Genomic DNA, 22747 nt, shown 5'->3' with positions numbered 1-22747 from the left:
CTCATTTGGACTGCCAGGTAGGACTATCGTTAGGGAGATAACATAGTTTAACGTTAGAGTGGCTACTTCGTAACAAAACGATAATATAAGTGATTAAAACGTTACATTTTAAACATAAATAACTAAAATATAATCTGAGACAAACAAAAGTGACTATTTTTATAGTTTATCTTTAAAAAATCTCAAATAAACTTTAATTTACTGATATATCAGACATTAACATAATTAGAAAATAAGTCGCAGAATAATTCGGATCACTCAAAATAGATTCAACACTATTCATTTTACAATCCCAACTAATGCAAATATGATTGGACTGACAAGAAAAATGCTTCTTGTCGTTATATACTTTAAATCACCACCGTCCATCTTGGGCTATTTTACCAAAATAGTCCAAAAAAATATTATATTTACAAAAATAACCCAGGTTTAAAAACAATCACCAAATAACTTGAAATGAAAAGTGAAATAGGGTTGTGGCCTGTCAATGGCCGAAACCACCTCATATTTTGGACCTATGATTGCCTGATAATTGTGCCAGACTTAAAAAAAATGATTTTTTTGGTTCTGGCCTATCAATGGCCAGAACCAGTGTATTTTTTTATATTGTATAATCTTGGTATCTGAAAAAGAAAAAAAGGAAAAAAATTTGGGTCTTGGCTCATCAATGGCGTGCACTCCACATACGAAAAAAAATTCCAGGTATTGGTCTGTCAATGGTCGGCACCAGAATACGAAAAAAGTAAAAAAAATTGGTAGTGGCCTGCCAATGGCCGGCACCACCTTAAAAACAATTTTTTTTTTACTTTTTTCGTGTCAATGGCAGGCACCAGTATACGAAAAAAGTAAAAAAAAATTTGTGGTGGCCTGCCAATGGCCAGCAACACCTTAAAAAGTAATTTTTTTATTTTTTTGTGTCAATAGCAGACACCAGTATACGAAAAAAGTAAAAAAAAAATTTGGTGGTGGCCTGCCAATGGCCGGCACCATCTTTATTGAAAAAAAATATTTTTATTTTTTTTTTTTGTGTCAATAGTAGGCACCAGTATACGAAAAAAGTAAAAAAAATAATTTTTGGTGGTGGCTTGCCAATGGCCGGCACCACTTTTTTTCCCCAATTTTTTTTTTACTTTTGGTCTATCAATGGCCGGCACCAGTATACGAAAAAAGTAAAAATAAAATAAAATTTTGGTGGTAGCCTACCAATGGCCGGCACCACCTCTTTTCCCCTAATTTTTTTTTACTTTTGGTCTATCAATGACCGGCACCAGTATACGAAAAAAGTAAAAAAAAAATTGGTGGTGGCTTGCCAATGGCCGGCATCACTTTTTTTCCCAATTTTTTTTTTACTTTCGGTCTGTCAATGGCGGGCACCAGTATACGAAAAAAGTTAAAATTTTCTTTTTATGGTAGCCTGCTAATGGCCGACACCACCTTTATGGGAATTTTTTATTACTTTTTTCGTATCAATGGCCTGTACCAGTATACAAAAAAAGTAATTTTTTTGTTGTGGTCTGCCAATGGTCTTGCACCTTATAATTTTTGCATCTAACTTTCTATGGTCTTGCGACATACGAGCGGACGTGCATGTGTGTGGACCTTCTAGTTTCCTTATCATCCACATCTGTGTCTGCTGCATTAACGGAGCTCGGACATGCCATTTACAACCACTCGATGCTTTCCAACATTCTATTGCATACAAAGACTGCGTCGACTTCGTTACTTTATAATCCACACCTAATTTCAAGCTAAGTTGTTTTATAGCATGTAAACAGTCTTTTTTGTTATCAAATTGTTGCCCCACAAACAACTCATCTTCGTTAAATTCATTGTAAACTAAGTGAGTTGGCACAATATTTGGGTATTCTGGGAACTTGCGTGCAAGAGCCGCATCAGGATCCACGTCGGTCATGAAGGTTCCTGGATTATTTCTTATAACTATACTAGGGCCCCTGTTTCTAGTTGAATGGAGGTTCGTATTTTCACCCTCTACCGGCCCTTCCTCGTCTATGTCTTCAGGGATATCATCCAAATCAGGGTCACTAAAATCATCGTTGGGATCACGGTGAGACTGATCATCATTATCGGACCCTTCATCACAATATTCTATGCTGGCCAACACCTCTGGATGGATATCTAGATGATGACATGAGTATGGGGTGTTATACGAACATCCACCAGTGTTTGGATTTTCGGGAGTTGGCGCTGACCATACAAAACTTGACTGATCTTCCCAAGAGACGTTAAGATCAAAATCAATTCCGGAGCGCTGGCTTGCTGGAATTACCACTTGAATGGGATCCCGTTCAGCTATCTCCGCGAACAACTCAACTGGACTGGGATTTTTTATTCCAGGGGGCAATAAATTCCTATCATTGTACCTAAATCATCATCATCTTCAAGCTCCATTTCTGAGAACTTTAGCGGATCAGTTGAAACCGGAAATCTGTAAAACAGTCTCAACATTTGCTTTCCGCAACGACTTGCTATCTTTGTACTGATTTTTCGTTTTAAATCTGACACCGAAATTTGTTTGTTGAATCTCATTCCTTTTTTTTCCGGCTTTGAAATACACATCCTTCTTCATTTGTATTTATCATTTCTCCATCGAAATGAACATAAACAAATAATATTTGAGAACTCATTTAAAAAAAAATTGCTCTCTTCTAAACAGAGGAAATTTTTTTTTCAAACTAGACAAAATGAAAGATTAAATACCCTATATATATTTGATAAATTTGGTGCCGGCCATTGGCCGGCCACCACCAAAATTTTTTAAAACTTTTTTCGTATACTGGTGCCGGCCTTTGACAGACCAAAAGTAAAAAAAAATAAAAATTTCCCCATAAAGGTGGCACCGACCATAGGCAAGCCACCACCAAATTTTTTTTTAACTTTTTTCGTATACTGGTGCCGGCTATTGACAGACCAAAAGTAAAAAAAAATTGGAAAAAGGTGGTACCGGCCATTGGCAGGCCACCACCAAAATTATTTTTTTACTTTTTTCGTATACTGGTGTCGACCATTGAGAGACGAAAAGTAAAAAAAAAAAATTGGAAAAAAGGTGGTGCCGACCATTGGCAAGCCACCACAAAATTTTTTTTTACTTTTTTCGTATACTGATGCCGGCAATTAACAGACCAAAAATATTTTTTTTTTGGAAATAGGTGATGCCTGCCATTGGCAGACCACTACCAATTTTTTTTTACTTTTTTCTTATACTGGTGCCGGCTATTGACAGACCAAAAGTAAAAACAAAAAAATTGGAAATAGGTGGTGCTAGCAATTGGCAGGCCACCACCAATTTTTTTTTTAACTTTTTTCATGTCAATGATAGACTCCAGTATACGAAAAAAGTAAAAAAAAATTGGTGGTGACCTGCCAATTGCTTGCACCACCTTAAAAACTAATTTTTTTTTACTTTTTTCGTATTCTGGTGCTAGCTATTGACACGAAAAAAGTAAATTTTTTTTAATTTTTAAGGTGGTGCCGGCCATTGCAGGCCACCGCCAAATTTTTTTTTACTTTTTTCGTATACTGGAACATGCCATTGACACGAAAAAAGTAATTTTTTTTTTACTTTTTAAGGTGGCAGCAAAATTTTTTTTAAATTTTTTCGTATTCTAGTGCCAGCCATTGACAGACTAATACCCGAAAATTTTTTTTCGTATACAGGGGGTGGCGGCCATTGACAGACCAGGACCTAATTTTTTTTTCTTTTTTTTATACCAGTATTATACAATATAAAAAATACACAGGTTTCGGCCATTGACAGGCCAGAACAAAAAAATATTTTTTTAAGTTTGACACAATTATCAGGCAATCATGGGTCTAAAATACGAGGTGATTCCGACCATTGATAGGCCACAACCCCATTTTACTATTCATTTCAGGTTATTTTGGTGATTGTTTTTAAACCTGAGTTATTTTTGTAAATATAATATTTTTTTAGACTATTTTGATAAAATAGCCTCCATTTTGCGGAGATCATAGATAGACATAATACACACAATCCACTGTATAAGTAGCTTGACAGGATCTACCTTATCCAATCAATTACTTACAAGTGGACGGAGTAGAGCTACATAGCTCTCATATTTCCATTCTCACTCACCCTTTTGTCCTTTTCCCATGGCAGGAAATGTTAAAAATATCTCTTTCAAATTAAAATCTCCTCCTTCCGTTACCAAAACAGAAACTTAAACCCCTCATCGTTCAGATCACGCCTCGTCACCAAAACAAGATTTCAATCTCAACCGAAGGCAGCATGATTTTATTTCGGTTAAAATGTCCCTATAGTCTCTATATTTTTAAAAAATTAGGAATCTAGTCCCTGCACTAGTGTATTTATATTTTTTTAGGAATTTAGTCTTTTTACTTTTCAAGCATTAAAATTCAGGTTTAACTATTAACATTATTTTTTGTTGTTAAATTTGTTACCGTGATATTTTGAAATAAAAAAAGTACTCACTTAATAATCATGTAATTTAAAAAAATATTGTAATTAACTTGAATTTAACATGAAATTTTAGCAGTACTAACAATCGAAAATGAATTTTTTTTCCCCATAAAGGTGGTGCCGGCCATTAGCAGGCCACCAAAATTTTTTTTTTAACTTCTTTCGTATATTGCTGTAGGCCATTGACTGAAGAAAAAAGTAAAAAACAAAAAAAAATTTCCCCATAAAGGTGGTACTGGCTAGACCTGTCCATGGGCCGGACCGGGCCCGAAAAAAATTTTGGCCCGACTCTTAGGCCCGGGCCCGGTCCCGGGCCGGCCCGTCCCTAAATATGGGCCTAAAATTTTGTTCAGGCCGGCCCGGGAAAAAAAAATAAGCCCGAGCCTGGCCCGATTTTAAATAAACACAAAAAAATTTATTTTAAAAATAAAAAATATATTTTTAAAGTATTTTAAAATTAAAAATAAAAATATATATTTATTATATTCGGGCCGGGCCGGGCCGGGCCCGGGCAAAAAAAGTTGAGCCTGAGCCCGACCTATTTTTTAAACGGGCCTCATTTTTTTGCCCAAGCCCATATTTCGAGCCTATATTTTTACCCGAACCCTCTCATATTTCGGGAGGGCCGTCGGGCCGGGCCGGGCCGCCCGGCCTATGGATAGGTCTAGTACCGGCCACTGGCAAGCCACCACAAAATTTTTTTTTTACTTTTTTCGTATACTGGTGCAGGCTATTGACAAACCAAAAGTAAAAAAAAAAAGAATTTTTTTTGGAAAAAGGTGGTGCCGGCCATTGGCAGGCCACCCCCAATTTTTTTTTTTACTTTTTTACTATACTAGTGCTGGCCATTGACAGACCAAAAGTAAAAAAAAAAATTAGGAAAATGTGGTGTCGGCCATTGGCAAGTCATCACAATTTTTTTTTACTTTTTTCGTATACTGGTGCCGACAATTGATAGACCAAAAGTAAACTTGTTTTTTTTTTAAATAGTGGTGCCGGCCATTGGTAGGTCACTACAATTTTTTTTTACTTTTTTCGTATACTGGTGCCGGCTATTTACAGACCAAAAGTAAAAAAAAAAAATTGGGAAATAGGTGGTGCCAGCCACCACCATTTTTTTTTTACTCTTTAAGGTGGTGCCATCCATTGGAAGGTCACCACAAATATTTTTTTTTACTTTTTTTCGTATTCTGGTGCCAACCATTGACAGACTAATACTCGAAATTTTTTTTTCGTATACAGGGGGTGCCAGCCATTGACAGGCCAGGACCCAAAATTTTTTTTTCATTTTTTTTCTGTATACTAGTATTATACAATATAAAAAATACACTGGTTCTGGCCATTGACAGGCCAAAACAAAAAAAAATATTTTTTTAAGTCTGACACAATTATCAGGCAATCATGAGTCCAAAATACGAGGTGATTCTGGCTATTGACAGGCCACAACCCCATTTCACTGTTCATTTCAGGTTATTTTGATGATTGTTTTTAAACCTGAGTTATTTTTATAAATAGAATATTTTTTTTGACTATTTTGGTAAAATAGCCTCCATTTTGCGGAGGTCATAGATAGACATAATACACACAATCCACTGTATAACTAGCTTTACAGGATCCACCTTATCTAATCAAATACTTACAAGTGGACGGAGCAGAGTTACATAGCTCCCATATTTCCATCACTCACCATTTTGTCCTTTTCCCATGGCAAGAAAGGTTAAAAATATCTCTTTCAAATTAAAATCTCCTCCTGCCATTACCAAAACAGAAACTTAAACCTCTCACCGTTCAGATCACGCCTCGTCACCAAAACCAGATTTCAATCTCAACAGAAGGCAGCATGATTTTATTTCGGTTAAAATGTCCCTATAGTCTCTGTATTTTTAAAAAATTAGGAATCTAGTCCCTGCACTAGTGTATTTATATTTTTTAGGAATTTAGTCTTTTTACTTTTCAAGCATTAAAATTTAGGTTTAACTGTTAACATTATTTTTGTTGTTAAATTTGTTCTTGTGACATTTTGAAATAAAAAGTACTCACTTAATAATCATGTAATTTAAAAAAATATTGTAATTAACTTGAATTTAACATGAAATTTTAGCAGTACTAACAATCGAAAATGAATTTTGAAATATGAAAAGTAGAGGGATTAAATTATAAAAATACAAGTATAGGGACTAATTTATTATTTTTCAAAAAGTATAGGGACTATAGGCATATTTTAACCTTTTACTTAATCCGAACTCCATAAGTGGTGATAATAACGGTAAACTATTATCCGCGTGGGCCAATGAAGTTTTGCCAGGTGGAAATCAAGGGAAATGAGAAGTTAAATCGGATCACAGGTGATTGGAACTCCACGCATATTATAATTCTCGTGAATCGTTTCATTTTTCCACTTACATTACTTTCGATCTCTTTCGGTTCACTTAAAGTTCGAAGAGAGATGGCTACGTGGCGATATTCAACGATGCCGGGTGGAGCGGAGGCAGTTTCGAGTCGCAATGCGGTGGGTAGATTCGTCGACTTCAGTCACGGCGGTGGTGGAGGTAGAAGAGTGATCAAATCGGATCAGCTGATGTTGATTAGGAAGTGGCAGCTTAGGCCGGTGAAGAGATCGTTTTCGGTGAGGAATGTGTCGAGTGAGCAGCAACAGAAGGTGAAAGATCTAGTAACTCAGCAACAAGGTTCGATATCCTTCTCTAATTTCTGTATACAAATGCAGATACTCTGTTTTTACTTTTATCTTTCAGTTTTCTTTTTCTTTTTATGTACTTTTTTGCTTGCTCAATTGGAAACTTGTGGATTTTGTGTGTGTATGTGTGTTAATATTTGATACTTAGAAACTACTGATTTTGTGTGTGTTAGATTTTTTCTTATTTTCTTTTCAGACATTAATTAATCATTATGAGGTTTGTAGTTGAATGATCATGAGTGAGAAGCATTATATATTATATTGGAGGAGGATTTATTTAGACAGTATTAAAAACATTTTATATGATTAATACTTTAACTATAAAAATTTTTAATATAATCATACTCATGCACATAAAAGCTTTGAATTGCTTTGATATTTTTATCTCATCCATATTATCAGTATACTTTAAAGGTCGAAAGTTTTTTTACATAACTTGCTCAAAACTCGAATAACGTGATCTGATGGCTGGACTGTTAGAATATTAATTATGCAAAAAGGTATGGAAGTATATAAAACTATTTTAATTTTACTTACACTAACATAAGTGGATCCCACTTCTCTCACTATGTTATATTTGAGAGGTTTTTGTTGCGGCGTTCTTACTGTTGTTTGTTACCTTTTGTGCTATCCTATCTCTTGTTTGATACTTTTAGTATCATCTTTATCTCACATATAGAATCTGCTGATTTGAAGTTAAAACTTTGAATCTCTGATATTAGTTGATGCTGTTGTTTGATTGACTGTTGTAAAAAAAAAAAGAGTTTCAGTAGAAAATAATTGAACTGTTTGGATCTGTTGATGTGCTAGGATGGTAACAAGTCTCACTTTACCTTGTTAACATCGAAAAGGGATTGGGACTTATTATCTGGTTGGTTATTAAGACATGAAACGGATCATGAGTCACGTGACCAGTTTATATTAGCTATCTTACTTCCAATGATTGATTAAAGAGTTTTGAAGTCTTCAACAGCTTATTGGTGAAAAATAAAGGGAAAAAATGCTTGCTTCTTAGATGGTTGAGATTAAGCTATGTTCTTATTTTGCTGATTAGCTAAATAAGTCATACTCATATATATAACATATATATATTTTGAAGTTAACTAAGTCAGTGCTGATATGGCATCATGAATGAAAGTTGGTTTTTCTTTTCTTTTCTTTTTTCTTTTCATATGGAAGATGGCTTTGAAATAAAGAATCATAGATGAAGTGTCTCAAAATGAGCAATATTCTTTTCTCATTTCATAATGAGCTAATTAAGTGCAAAATAATATGGATAAAGCACCGTGACATATCTAAAAACAAACTGTAACTTAAAGGTTATACCTTGTCTAGTCCTGTATAGTCTTAGGCTGAGGTAAAATATCCACAGATTAGTTGATTTTTTCCAGTACAATTTGCACTTGTATTGCACTGGAAAAAAGGTCAAATTTTCTATTGTCCCTCACTTTCCACTTTTTCCTTTTCATTTTAACTTATATTCTGTTTCCTTTGATTTAGAATCTCCAGGCAGTTATAATCCTTTCCCTCCAGATGCTTCATCTATTGCCTCTAGTATCAAATACCATTCAGAGTTCACCCCGTTGTTCTCCCCTGAGAAGTTCGATCCTCCAAAGGCTTTCTTTGCAACTGCACAAAGTATTCGTGATGCTCTCATTATAAACTGGAATGCCACGTATGATTATTATGAAAGATTGAATGTAAAGCAGGCTTACTATTTGTCAATGGAATTTCTACAGGTATGCACTTGTTTGACATTCAATACTTGAGTTCTGTAACTTCCTTTGAAGTTGTTACTATTTCAGCCCTTTTTTTTATTTCTTATATAGGGTCGGGCACTGTTGAATGCAATTGGTAATTTAGGGCTTACTGGAGCTTATGCTGAGGCCTTGAGCAAGCTTGGACACAACCTAGAAAATATAGCTTCCCAGGTTGGTTGGTGCATGTAAATTTTTTATTAGTGTACCTAACTTTACCAACACATTCTGACGATAGAGAATGATTTGAGAGGATAAAAGACTCTCCAGACTGCTATAGAATGACTATAGGTGTTTATCTTGAATTGAACTATATTAATTGACTTAGTTATTGATAACTTCTCTGTTTTATCAAAGCAACAGGCCATATAAGACAAAAATTCATTTGGATCCTTTACCAGCTACCATAGTGCGCCACTCTCTAGAAATATAGAACTTTTTCCTTTGGTTCTTTCTAAAAATCTGCCCTTTCTGATTTATTTCGTGTATTTGTCAAAAAGAAAAACAGGGAGGGTGTCCATATGCTGGCATTCACATTGTTCTTTTACGATAGCTAAATTCTTCAATTGATTTACAGGAGCCTGATGCTGCCCTAGGGAATGGAGGCCTTGGTCGACTTGCCTCCTGTTTTCTGGATTCTTTGGCAACATTGAATTATCCAGCATGGGGTTATGGGCTTAGATATAGGTATGGCTTATTTAAACAGCGTATTACAAAAGATGGGCAAGAAGAAGTTGCTGAAAATTGGCTTGAGGTATACTTGTTCTCTGTTTGTTATCTCTCTTTCAAAGCAATCATTGTAGAAATAAATGTACGCATGTCTATATAACATCTGCATAATGAATGCTAATGTTTTTTTCCCTCTCTGAACTGACCAACTTCTTTATCTTTGTCTTGATTATGGCTTCTCTTTTCAGATGAGCAATCCTTGGGAAATTGTGAGAAATGATGTCGCATATCCTATCAAGTTTTATGGCAAGGTTCTTACAGATTCAGATGGAAAGAAACACTGGATTGGAGGAGAGGATATACAGGCTGTTGCTTATGATGTCCCAATACCAGGATATGAAACTAAAACCACGATCAACCTAAGACTCTGGTCAACGAAAGCTCCATCAGGAGACTTTGATCTATCTGTATTTAATTCTGGAAAACATACCCAAGCAGCTGAGGCCCTATATAATGCTGAAAAGGTCAGTCTTTTTTTTTCGTTATGTGTTTTTGCTTCTGGCAATATATCTGTTAGCTCTTCGTAAGTCAAGCTATTTGTTGGCACATCTCTTCACAGTTTCATCAGACTATCTAACTTCCTGGAGCTAAATCTGGAGGAGAATCTGAACCAAGGTTCTTTACACAAAAGTAATACAACAAAATTTCTGAAATGGTTATTGGTCTTAAAATGGAGTATATATGTCGATAGTTTTGGGCAATTGTTCTGCGGTTGTCTTCTTTCAGAAATATCAAGAATTTTAACTGCACTCTGCACCATTTATGCCCCTAATCACATCTAGTTCAAGTTTTTCAATTTTTGTGTTGATTTTTCATGCACAAGTGGTCGGGTGAGGATGACTCATAATATACATATTTGAATATCAGATTTGCTATGTACTCTATCCTGGGGATGAGTCACTTGAAGGAAAAATCCTTCGTTTAAAGCAACAATACACCCTGTGCTCAGCCTCTCTACAAGATATCATTGCACGTTTTGAGAGAAGATCAGGAGCAAAGGTCAAATGGGACGAATTTCCTGACAAGGTTGCTGTGCAAATGAATGATACTCACCCAACTCTTTGCATTCCAGAGCTAATGAGAATTTTGATTGATGTGAAAGGTTTAAGCTGGAACGAGGCCTGGAATATCACCCAAAGGTATACTCTATGCATGAGAAATCCTTCTTTTTTTTCCTTTTCAAACACATATGCTGTGAGGTTATTGAGAAGCTCAAGCCATACTCTGTATACTCTCATCATCAAATCTACTTCTCTGCAGTTTCTAACACATGCTTTAGTGTAATATAAGTTATTTGTGTCCTTCAATTCTGAATTTTTGCTTGGTACGAGTGCTTGTGCATATTGGGCATTTGCACTTTTCACAATTGCTTATTTTTTTTCTCAAATTTAACTTGTTTATGTTGTGGTTTTAGTAAGTACAAACTAAAATAGATTTTCCCTTTCTAATTTCTTCTTTTTCTTTCCCTATAATGTGGTAACTTGTATACCTTGTAATGCTGTTTTTTAGAACCGTGGCATACACAAACCACACTGTTCTACCCGAGGCTTTGGAGAAATGGAGTTTAGAACTTATGGAGAAACTGTTGCCTCGACATATGGAGATTATAGAAATGGTTGATGAGGAGGTCAGATGGAACACATACATCAAACAAATCCAATTTTTTGGATTTCCTATTCTAACTCAATTTTCGTCCCTCTTTATACTGTTTTCAGCTAATTCGTACCATAGTTTCAGAACATGGTAAAGCAGATTCTAACTTACTGGAGAAAAAACTGAAGCAGATGAGAATTTTAGAAAATGTTGAGCTGCCGGCTGCATTTTCTGATTTACTAGTTAAACCCAAGAAAAGTCCTGTTGCTGTTCCCAGTGATGAACTTGGAGAATCCGAAGAGGAAGAAGAAGCAGAAGCAGAAGCAGAAGCAGAAGAAGAAAAGGAAGAAGAAAAACTTAAGCCTGCTGGTGGAAAAATTAAATCTGTAAAGGAAGGCACTCAGGGGAAGAAAAAGAAGATCCCAGAACCAGTACCGGAGCCCCCAAAGCTGGTTCGTATGGCTAACCTATGTGTTGTAGGTGGTCATGCAGTGAATGGAGTTGCTGCCATACATAGTGAGATAGTAAAAGACGAAGTGTTTAATGATTTTTTTCAGGTAAATGCAATTTATAAAACCTCTTTCAACTTGATGATAAAAATTGAGTTTCTTCAGTTTGTATCTACTAGGAAAATGATTCTATTATTGATCTCTGAGCTCAAATTTTGGCAGTTGTGGCCTGAGAAATTTCAAAATAAAACAAATGGGGTCACACCAAGAAGATGGATCCGTTTCTGCAATCCAGAGTTGAGTAAAATTATAACGAGGTGGACAGGCTCAGAAGACTGGGTTTTAAATACTGAAAAGTTGTCTGAACTTAGAAAGGTAATCTGCCATATCCGTGGCTCTTCTTTTTCTTGTAAAACTTCTTGTACAAATATCTTTATGTTTCTAAACATATATTTACAATGTGCTCTTGGTCTTTTAATTGAAATGAAGTTTATTTGCATTCTCTGTTAGTTTTGTGAATGACCAGTGATGGTATAACTTGGAAAATTTTATGAGACAATAAACTAGCAATGTCGGATAAACCTTTTAAAATGCTTCTTTCACAAGAAAAACAACCAAATTGCCTTTTGTAGCATTTTGTCCTATTTGTCCTGCTGATTAAATATACAGGTGGTAAAAGTACCATGGAGGCCCTTATACTAGGAGTCAGATTGCATTTTGCCCCTTTTGCTCAAAATGGGCAAGTTGATCCTTTTTGTTTAAAATTTCATTCCTTTTTACTATTAAAAACTAGCGTGGCTAATAGAATAACTAAACAGTGACACTTGGCATGTCACGTGTACCTTATTCTGACGTGCCAAGACCAGTTCTTAACAGCAAAAATGGATGGAATTTTTAACAGGAAGATCAATTTCCTCGTTTATCCAATGTATAAGGACTAATTTGCCCATTTCTTGAGTAGAGAGGACAAAATGTAATCTGACTCCTAGTACAGGGGCCTCTATGGTACTTTTACCATTCTAATATTTTTATTTCCAGGTTAGGCATAGCTTTTGAAATTCAAGCAGTGATATTTCATAAAAAGCTACCTTCTAGGATTCTGATATACAAGCTCTTGTGTTTGTCTTTGTCTATAAAAATACTAGATGAGCATTTTTTATGGTTAATTTGAATGACTGTATGTACAAGGAAGCATCTGGATCTTCAAGTTATTATGAAAGAACCTAATCAGTGTTATGGCATATGTTCATAGTTCGCAGATAACGAGGATCTTCAGATCCAATGGAGGGCCGCAAAAAGGAGCAACAAGTTAAAAGTTGCATCCCTCATTAAAGAAAGGACAGGCTATATAGTAAGCCCTGATTCAATGTTCGACATCCAGGTAATTTCTCTTGTCAACTACGCTTTCCTCAAACTTTATGTTTTTAGCTCATAATGTCGACATAATATTGTCCGTCATTCAGTATTTGTATGTGATAAATATTATGAATACTTTCAGACCATTGTAGCTATTTCAGATAGTCATCTCAAGACAGTTAGATCTGAATGCTTTGTCAAAATGTATACTACATTGAATTTCAGGTGAAGCGCATCCATGAATACAAGCGTCAGCTGCTGAATATTTTGGGTATTGTTTACCGTTACAAGAAGATGAAAGAAATGAGTGCTTCAGAAAGAAAGAAAAAGTTTGTTCCACGTGTTTGTATATTTGGGGGAAAAGCGTTTGCCACTTATGTTCAAGCCAAGAGAATTGTGAAATTCATTACCGATGTTGGAGCTACAGTTAATCATGATCCTGATATAGGTGATTTACTGAAGGTATGTCTTGACTGCAGAATATCATTAACGGACCTAATACGGTGTTCTTTCCGGAGATCACTAAGCAGACATAATGTCTTGTTATGTTCTAATTTTAGGTTATTTTTGTTCCCGACTACAATGTGAGTGTGGCTGAATTGCTTATCCCTGCAAGTGAACTATCACAACATATAAGGTATTTCAATTTTATACATTATATGGATAATTCTTTACATAATTTTGCTTTTTGCTTAAACGGTAAGCATGCTATGTTGCTTTGACTCTCCTTTTTTCTTAAAAAGTATCCATGTTTGATGCATATTCAGATAGTGAGGATATGACCCTTAGATTCATGGAAATACTTCAAAATATTGAGTACAGCTGTTGCGAACACATAGTGTCCAGCAAGTCTGAGTCCGAGTAGCATAGAAGCAGGAAAGTTTCCTAGCTTACGCTAAAACTGCTACTTGTAAAAGGATGTAATCTTCTTTATAACTTGGGAAAGCCTATATCAGTTTGATGAAGCATTATACATTATATCAGTTTGATGTAATCTTCTTTATAACTTGCGAAAGCCTATATCAGTTTGATGAAGCATTATACATTAGTTATTTTATATTATTGATGGTAAAAGTACCATTGAGGCTCCTGTACTAGGAATAAGCTTGCATTTTGTCTCTTCTACTCAAAAAATGGATAAATTGTTCCCTCTACATTAGACCAAAGAGCAAATTGGTCCTTCTTATTAAAAGTTTCATCTATTTGTGACATGTCATGTGTACCTCATGTTGACGTACGGTGACTGGTTTTTAATAGTAGAAATGGATGAAATTTTAATAGAAAGATCAGTTTGCTCTTTGATCTAACGTACGGGGACTAATTTGCCTATTTTTTTAGTAAAGTAGGCAAAATGCAATCCAACTACTAATACAGGAGCCTTCATGATACTTTTACCTTAAATTGACTCAACTTCAATGCATGAAACATTATCGAGCTCAAGCTGTTGTGGTTTTGACATAAAAAATGAATTCCTGTTTACTCAGATTTGCAATGAGCTCGGTATATACCTTTATAGGAGCCTTCTATCTCGATTTTATCGCTAAGTTGACACCGGGGCATCTGAATTTCTTTCTGTTCTTTTATGTTGTTTTCCCTTTATGCAGTACTGCTGGAATGGAAGCAAGTGGAACCAGCAATATGAAGTTCGCGATGAATGGTTGCATTTTAATTGGGACCTTGGATGGTGCCAATGTTGAAATACGAGAAGAGGTTGGAGAAGAAAACTTTTTCCTCTTCGGGGCTAAAGCACACGAGATTGCTGGGCTTCGGAAAGAAAGAGCTGAGGGGAAGGTATGTGGTCTAATTACTGGTTTTCCTTCACCCTCGGGTTTTCGTCACCTCATTGACATAGTTAACATCTTACCACAGTTCGTTCCGGATCCTCGGTTCGAAGAAGTTAAGAAGTTTATCAAAAGTGGCGTATTCGGATCTTCCAACTATAATGAACTCCTGGGATCATTAGAGGGAAATGAAGGTTTCGGTCGTGCAGACTATTTCCTTGTTGGCAAAGACTTCCCTAGTTACATAGAATGCCAAGAAAAGGTCGACGAAACATATAAAGACCAAAAGGTGAGTAACCTTTTTTCTTTACATATAGTTTTATTTTACACTCTCGTGCATGTTTCCATTGAGGGATAAGCTCTTATATTGTTGGGTAATATTAATTATTAGTCACCCAACTAAGAAAAGTTACAAAATGATCACTCAACTATTAAAATTTTTCTTTCGATCACCAAGCGGGCTAATGGTGATAATTTTTAAAATTGGCATTATAGCAATTTAACCCTTAACATTAATATATTTTGTCAATTTAATCTTGATTTTCAAAAGATCTAACCCGTAACATTTATATGTTATGTAAGTTGGTCTTTTTTTTGAGACATTTTCACTTAAAAAGCTAAAAAACAAGTTTATCAGCTAAAATTGTTTGAAAATATACAAAACAAATTAGGAACACCAACAAATCCAAGATAATAATTTGACTTTTCTCATTCTTTAAAACTAACTTTCAACATTACAATACTGAAAAAAAAAGTCTCGAGTTACACAATGTGTATATTGAAAAGTAATTTTTTCAGAATTAAGATTAAATTGATATAATTTATAAGTGTTGAAGGTTAAAGTTGTTATTTTACTAATATTCAAAGCTGTCAATATTGGTTAGCTGGTGACTAAAAAAGACAAAAAAAAAAACTAATAATTGAGTGATTGCTAATACAGTTTACCCTACATTATTTTACAACATCCCCTTCACTTTAAATTTGAGTACAGTAATATACTAATATCTAACACTCACACCAAAATCTGATCTGAGTATATTGATATATGTTGATCTGTTACCTAAATGTTGTAACTGTGTGTGTGGTAGGTATGGACAAGAATGTCGATCATGAATACAGGAGGTTCTTACAATTTCAGCAGTGACAGAACAATTCATGAATATGCTCGAGAAATATGGAACATAAAGCCTGTTGAATTACCATAATTTTGGTCAGACTTTTTCAACTATGGGGACTGCCCTTTTGCCTGTTAATAACTGCTCTCTTTGTTATAATGCAAGGAAAACATGCATATTGTAATAAGTCAAGCTTCTATAAATGCAATAAAATTTTGAATAAGAATCGCTTTTAGAATAAAATTAATTTATTATATTATCTAGTAGAAAAAATCAACAATAAAAAATTATTACTTATCACATGCCATTTGGCATTATTTCGAGACCAATGTCGCGACCTTCTTCGCATGACAGAACCTTTTTTTTCGTATCAATCTCAATTCTCAAACCTGATGGTATGGGAACTCCAAACAAAATCTCATTTCCATTCATCGTTCAATGTATGTTCCAATAGGGAGTAAAAGAAAATCATCACAGTATGGAACCTGGTGAAAAAAAAGCCATGAACCCTATGTCCTTGATATCTTGAACCCCAAAATACCATAAAGGTCAAATTATATTTTGCTCCCTCTACTAAATAGTTCTTCTACTAAAAGTTACTTCCATTTTTACTACTAAAAACTGGAAAACTGGTCTCTGAATGTTAAAAACAGGACCAAATTGCTCTTTGATCTAACGTACGGGAACTAATTTGTTTATTTTTTGAGTAAAGGAAGTAAAATGCAATTTGAATCCTAGTACAAGGCTTACATGTTACTTTCACCAAAATTTTGGCCTCGGTTAGCAACACTAGAGCCTTACTCTTAAAGTCATTCCCAGGCAGACATGAATTAAGCCCATAAGAATCCTCATTGTGCATAACAATTATTTGTTTCATCAACTAAACAAAAAATAGACCTTAACAACATTCATTCTAGTTTCCAAAAACTTTTAACTTATCTACAATTAGAAAAATAACAGATCGATTCAAACTCGCAAGTGATTATATTTACACCATCTACGAAACAGTTCAGATCAAAATTGGTTTACTAGATTGTAAGATGAGATCAACAAATATGGTAGCAGTGCATAAATCTGCAGAAAAGCCCTTACCAACCATTTCCGTAAGAAGTTGTGTTGCCTTTGAGGTATAGCCATTTCGAAGAAACCCTTGGACCATTACATTATAACAGCAGCTATCTGGCAAACAACCATTATCTCCCATGCTCCTAAACAACCGGTATGCTTCATCTAGTAATCCCTTTTTACAAGATCCATTGATCATTATAGCATATGTGTAAACACTCGGTTTTAAACCATTAACCAAGATTTCATGAAATAATTCCTTCGCAACTTCGATATGCCCAACTTTGTACAAACCATCAATTAGTATATTGTAAGATACAACATCTAGTTTCAACCTGTTGCTTCGCATTGCTTGAAAAAAATTCAATGCCTCTTTGGGTTTACCATTTTTGCAAAAACCATCCAATAAAATCGAACAAGTCACTAAGTCCGGAACTTGTCCAGAAGCAAGCATTGTTCTCAAAAGTTCACATGCAGTTGAAACTTTTCCTAATTGACACATACCTTGCATAAGAGTGCTGTATGTGACAGTATTCGGGATTGGTCCTGTTCGAGATATTTCACAAAAGAGTTCCATTGCTTCGTCTAACATTCTAGCTTTACAATATCCGTTGATCATGATGTTGTAACTATGTATATCAGGTACACAACCCTTCTTAATCATCAACTGAAATACTCTTCTAGCTTTATCCATTTTGTTTCTTAAGCAATAACCGTTTATTAATGCACTATACATAACAACATCAGGTTCAATGCCGAGCTTTCTCATTGTATCAACAGTATTTACAGCTTGGAAAATCGTCCCCTCCTTGCCATAAGTATCAACCAATATACTATACGTAGCAACATTAGGCTCAATGCCTTGATTTCTCATTGTGTCAACGGTATCTACAGCTTTAGAAACAATCCCAGCCTTACAATACGCATCAACCAATATATTATACGTGACAACATCAGGCCCAATATTGCGCTTTATCATTGTACCAACAATACCTTCAGCTTCAGAAATCATCATCTCTTTACAAAGTGCATTGATCAATATGTTATACGTGATAACATCAAGTGAAATATTGTCATCCACAATTTCATTCAAAAGCCTCGTTGCCTCCTTCAACTGGCCCAAATTACACATACCATGAATTAAGCAACTGTAAATAACAATATCCGGTCTAATACCCTTAACTTTCATTTCGGAGAAAAGATCAAGAGCCTCCTTTAACAACTTGTTCTTACAAAGACAATCAATAACAGTACTATACGCTACAATATTTGGTTCAAAACCTCTTTCTACCATCATCCTTAGAAGTCGAACTGCTTTATTAGAATTCCTAATCTTACACAATCCCTTGAGTATAGTATTGTAAGAAACTAAATCGGGTTTATAACATTTTTCAGTCATTTCATCAAACAAACTCACAGCTTGAGAAATCTTCATTTGTTTACAAAGTCCATTAATCAAAGTAGAAAAAGTTACCACATCAGGTTCAACATTTAACTTCAACATTTTCCCCAAAACAGATAACCCTAATTCAACTTGACCTAATTGACAAAAGCTATTAATCAAGATGCTCAATGAATAAACGTTATGGGAAACTCCTAATAATTCCATTTGGCTACACATAGGAACAACAATGGCATAACGTTTTGATCTAACAATGGATGCTAATAATTTAGTGAATTCCACAATTGAGGGCTTTGGGTACTTCACAATCATCATATTAAACTTAGTCAAAGCATCATCAACATTTCCCCTTGAAGACGTTGACTTTTTTCTTAAAGCTTGAATGTGGGTAACAATGGTGTTTAAAGAAGAAGAAAAAGGAGAAAGATTGCTTCGAACATTAACAATTGAACGAAGAAACAATGAAGAATAAAGCTTACCCATATCTTGAAATTAAGCAAAATGGAAGAAAAAGAGATAAGCTTGAAAGGAAACCACCATTAACAGCGCACAAATCCCAGTGATAAATTGCTCTGTTTCAGTTGGCTAAGGGAGAGAGGTTTTGGTAGGGTTTACATTTATTGATAATATTTTTAAACAGTAATTCGAACGTAAGAATTGAAAATTTCATGATCCAAGTCCCTGTACCCTTCACATATTTACAAATTAATCCTCAATCGAATTTCATTAAATTGGGTTATATGATATTTTTAAAATAAAAATTTTAAAGCAATGCGAAAGCCATGAAAAAAATGAGTTTCTGGGGTTTTATTAAAATAATATGAAAAATAAAATTATTTTAAAAATTATATAAATTATAAATTATTTACGAAAATGGTACTAAAGTCACAATATCAAAACCAATTAATCATTATCAAATAATTATTAAAATAATAAAACAAAATAAAATGGTGGTATTGCACAAATAACACGCGACACCCTACAAACCTTTTAATTCACAAGGGTGGGAGGGAAGTAACTATTGTGTTTTTGGGATATTTGTTATTTAGATCCCTTAATTTTAAATTTTTATTTTAATTCCAACCTTAATTCGTATTTTTTTTACTTAGTTCTAACTTTTAATATTTTTAATTTACTTTACATCTTATATGATTTTTTAAAATTATTAATGCATTTGTATGTATATGGTGAAGATTCAATTTATGGTGTAATAATTTTAGTTGAGACTATTCACACGTCTCTTTTAATATAGACATAACACAAAATTATTATACCAAAATTGAATCTTCACCATATACATACAAAGGCATTAATAATTTAGATGCAAACTAAATTTTAAAAATATATTAAAAGCGTAGACTAAATCATAAAAATATTGAAACTATGAATTAAGATTGGAATTAAAATAAAATTTAAAGTTTAGGGATCTAAATATAAAATATCCCAAAACACAATAGCTGCTTCCCTCTAGACTTGTCCGTCGAGTGTCTGTTGAAAAGTAGATTTGGGTAAAAATATAGAATAAATGAGTTTGGACAAAAAAATAAGGCTCGTTTTCTAGATAGGTCGAGCCTTGGGTAAGCTTTTTTAACCTCAGCCCGATCCAAATTTGCAAAAAAAAAAAAATGTTGCTATTTTTTTATTGTTTTGCCACTGTTTTTTTCATTGTTTTTGCTATCATTTCGCTATTATATTACTATTATTTTGTTTTGTTTGGATATTATATAACTATTAATTTTAAACGTATTTGCTTACCAAGTTGTACTTATCTTAGTGTTATTTAAGTGTTTTTTTTCATTTGTTGGGAAACATTTATTTTAATGTTTTTAGTGTATTTGATATATTATATTTTTTAAATTTATTTTTATATAAAAATTTTAATATGGGCAGGTTGAGCTCAGGTTTTAGTATTTTTATCTGGGTTGAGACAAAATTTTAGATCAATTTTTTGAGTCGAGCCCGAGCCTAAAAATGGGCCTAAATTTTTTACTTGACTCAACCCGAACCTAATCCGACCCATGGACAACTCTACTTTCCTCCGACCCTTGTGAATTAAAAGGTTTGCACGATATTATTTGTGCGATACCCATCTTTTTTTTTTTTGAAAACTATAATCAAAATTGGGTTTTATTTAAAAAAGCAAAATAGTACAGAATCTTAACTCACAACCCAGAAAGTCAAATGGCCTAAAACAAAACTAAAGTCCTAATAAACAAAAGCCCAAAATAGGAGAAAAACTAAACAATAAAACCATTAAAATTAAAACAGAAAACTCTAGAAACCGCATTCAATGTTATAACTATTCCCAATCTGAAAAACACTTTGGAGGTCGTCTTATCTTATCATCTGACATTTCTTGTTTAAGACGATTCCAGATTCCCAAGGAGAACTTCTCTGCTAAGCCTCTTGATTATCCACTTTAAGCTCTCCATTTTTCATCTTTTACCTTCCATTTCTTTAGTCTGGTTCTCTCACCCTATCCCTCTCCTTCTGTTTTTCTGCATATTCGGGGACTTTTTCGATTAGGTAAACCTCCTTCTTGCTTCTCGTTGTTTCGATTGCAATAGAGTGTGCAAGACAATTTGCTGTTCGTGGAGTATATTCGAATCTGCATTTTCGAGGTTTAAGCAAGATCTGTTGAATATCATGTATATATGCCCCTATCTGTGACTTATCCTGACTATTTGTTTTGCACTTTTTGATTATTGATAATGAGTCACCTTCTATGATAATGTTTTCCCATTTCATGTCAATGCCGAGTTGTGTTGCACTTCTACACACGATTGGCTCAGCAGCAAAGGCTGAAGCGTCTTGATTGTGGATTTCGGAGCATGCAAGGAGAACCTTTCCTTCGCTGTTTCTGGCCACAATTCCTAGTGCCGAATGAGAAGATCTTTCGTCATATGCAGCATCAAAGTTAATCTTCACAAACTGATCAGGTGGGTGATTCCATTTACTGACCACTGAAAAACTTTTGGCCTTTTCGTTTCAATCTCATTTAATTCCAGAATATAACTGTGGACAAAGCTTACTATTTGTTTTCCAGATTTACTAACCTTCTTATGCACTCTTGCGTTCCTATCTCCCCAGATTGCCCATAAAATGCAGCAGAAAATCCTACACTGGGCTGAACTACTCTGCTCAAAGGCCTAGACTAGCCACTGTGGGAACTCCAAATGATATTTAGATAGAAAAGTCTGGCATGCTAATTCTCCCTATACTGATACTGAAGTCGGACATTCCCGGAATAAGTGATTCATCGTCTCTGTTCCACTTTCACACCTCGGGCAGATTGTAGTGTTTGTTAACCTCCGTTGTTGCATGTTTGCCCGTAAAGGAAGATAGTTCCATGATACTTTCCATATTGTAAATTTTATTTTTGAAGGTAGGTTAAGTAGCCGTAGTTTTTTTATAGAAACCCTTGTAGTCGGTTTGTAAAGCATAAGCTCTAGGATCTTCATCCAAACTTTGTAATAGTTTATAGGCACTGCGAACTGTATACTCTATTGAAGGCTCACCGTTCCATGCCAGAAGATCATCGTGAGGGTCAACTGCCAGTGGAATGCATAAAATCCTATCAGCTACTTCTTCTGGAAAGGTAGACTCTATCAACTCTTTTTTCCACAATATATGTTACATACAAATTTATTATAGCTATCAATAGTAAATAATTTATATTCTATATAATTTTTTTAATTAATTTTATTTTTCATATTATTTTAATTAAAAATTCCATATTATTCTTTTATCAAAATCGAAAAATTTAAAACCTTAAATACAACATTTTATTTGCTTATATGATCTTCCACGAGTGTAATATCGGTCATGTGAACAAAATTTTATTTAAAATGTCACATAATTTAGTTTAACAAAATAATTATATTTGACGATGTTATCCATCGAACTTTATTTATTTATTTAAATAAAATGGACTTTAAATGCATGACGAGCATAGAGAATAAGAAAAGGACTAAATTGTAAAGCTTATTCAAGCTAACCCAAAGATTATTTGATCAATTGGTAAAGTTTTGATGAGATGTCATTGTTGAGAATTAAATGATTTAGGTGTTAGATTGATGGAAATTCAACTTAGTTTAAGAAAAAGACTAAATTATAAAGTTTAATTGTTAGTTTTGTACATTGGGGACCAAATTGTATAAAATGCAATAACAGCTTGATTTTTCAGTGATGTCAGAAATAGTGGTTCGAGGTCACCAAATCTAGCGAGTAAGTTCGTAAATATTATTATTTAATATTTACGAATCAATTGTGATTTAGAAAATATTTTTGAATTGGTAATTTGTGTTTTATCATGATTTATTAGGTCAAGTGGTTTTAGAAAGTGA

General features: G+C 34.2%; 2 protein-coding genes across 3 annotated transcripts; one reads left to right on the top strand and one right to left on the bottom strand.

Moving 5' to 3' along the window:
* The first annotated feature begins 6856 nt into the window (after positions 1-6856).
* Positions 6857-16160, top strand: LOC105798130 (alpha-glucan phosphorylase 1). 2 transcript variants are annotated; one of them, XM_012628057.2, is made up of 15 exons: positions 6857-7146; positions 8664-8893; positions 8984-9085; positions 9489-9665; positions 9829-10104; positions 10508-10779; positions 11150-11267; positions 11356-11790; positions 11905-12057; positions 12935-13063; positions 13264-13500; positions 13599-13675; positions 14643-14829; positions 14908-15108; positions 15908-16160. In XM_012628057.2, exons 1-15 carry the CDS (start codon positions 6906-6908, stop codon positions 16022-16024), a joined length of 2952 nt encoding a protein of 983 aa, XP_012483511.1. In that variant the 5' UTR covers positions 6857-6905; the 3' UTR covers positions 16025-16160. The 2 variants fall into 2 exon arrangements, with proteins under 2 accessions (XP_012483511.1, XP_012483510.1); XM_012628056.2 differs by having other exon boundaries at positions 8655-8893.
* A 600-nt stretch (positions 16161-16760) lies between these two features.
* LOC105798131 (pentatricopeptide repeat-containing protein At1g63330) lies at positions 16761-18989 on the bottom strand. The gene has a single exon (XM_012628058.2). The coding sequence runs from the start codon at positions 18882-18884 to the stop codon at positions 16944-16946; it is 1941 nt and encodes a 646-aa protein (XP_012483512.1). The 5' UTR covers positions 18885-18989; the 3' UTR covers positions 16761-16943.
* Between the last annotated feature and the right edge of the window lie 3758 nt (positions 18990-22747).

The sequence above is a fragment of the Gossypium raimondii genome, chromosome 9, assembly GCF_025698545.1.
Source record: "Gossypium raimondii isolate GPD5lz chromosome 9, ASM2569854v1, whole genome shotgun sequence".
Lineage (NCBI taxonomy): Eukaryota > Viridiplantae > Streptophyta > Magnoliopsida > Malvales > Malvaceae > Gossypium > Gossypium raimondii.
The sequence above is the reverse complement of the archived record's forward strand: the minus strand, read 5'-3'. Positions and strand labels throughout refer to the sequence as shown.

Excerpts from the sequence above, each read along its gene's own strand:
- LOC105798130 (XM_012628056.2), top strand. The coding sequence starts at position 6,906 with ATGGCTACGTGGCGATATTCAACGATGCCGGGTGGAGCGGAGGCAGTT. Across the intron at positions 7,147-8,654 it reads TCTAGTAACTCAGCAACAAG|AATCTCCAGGCAGTTATAAT; the intron begins GTTCGATATCCT and ends CCTTTGATTTAG. Across the intron at positions 10,105-10,507 it reads CCCTATATAATGCTGAAAAG|ATTTGCTATGTACTCTATCC; the intron begins GTCAGTCTTTTT and ends TTTGAATATCAG.
- LOC105798131 (XM_012628058.2), bottom strand. The coding sequence starts at position 18,884 with ATGGGTAAGCTTTATTCTTCATTGTTTCTTCGTTCAATTGTTAATGTT.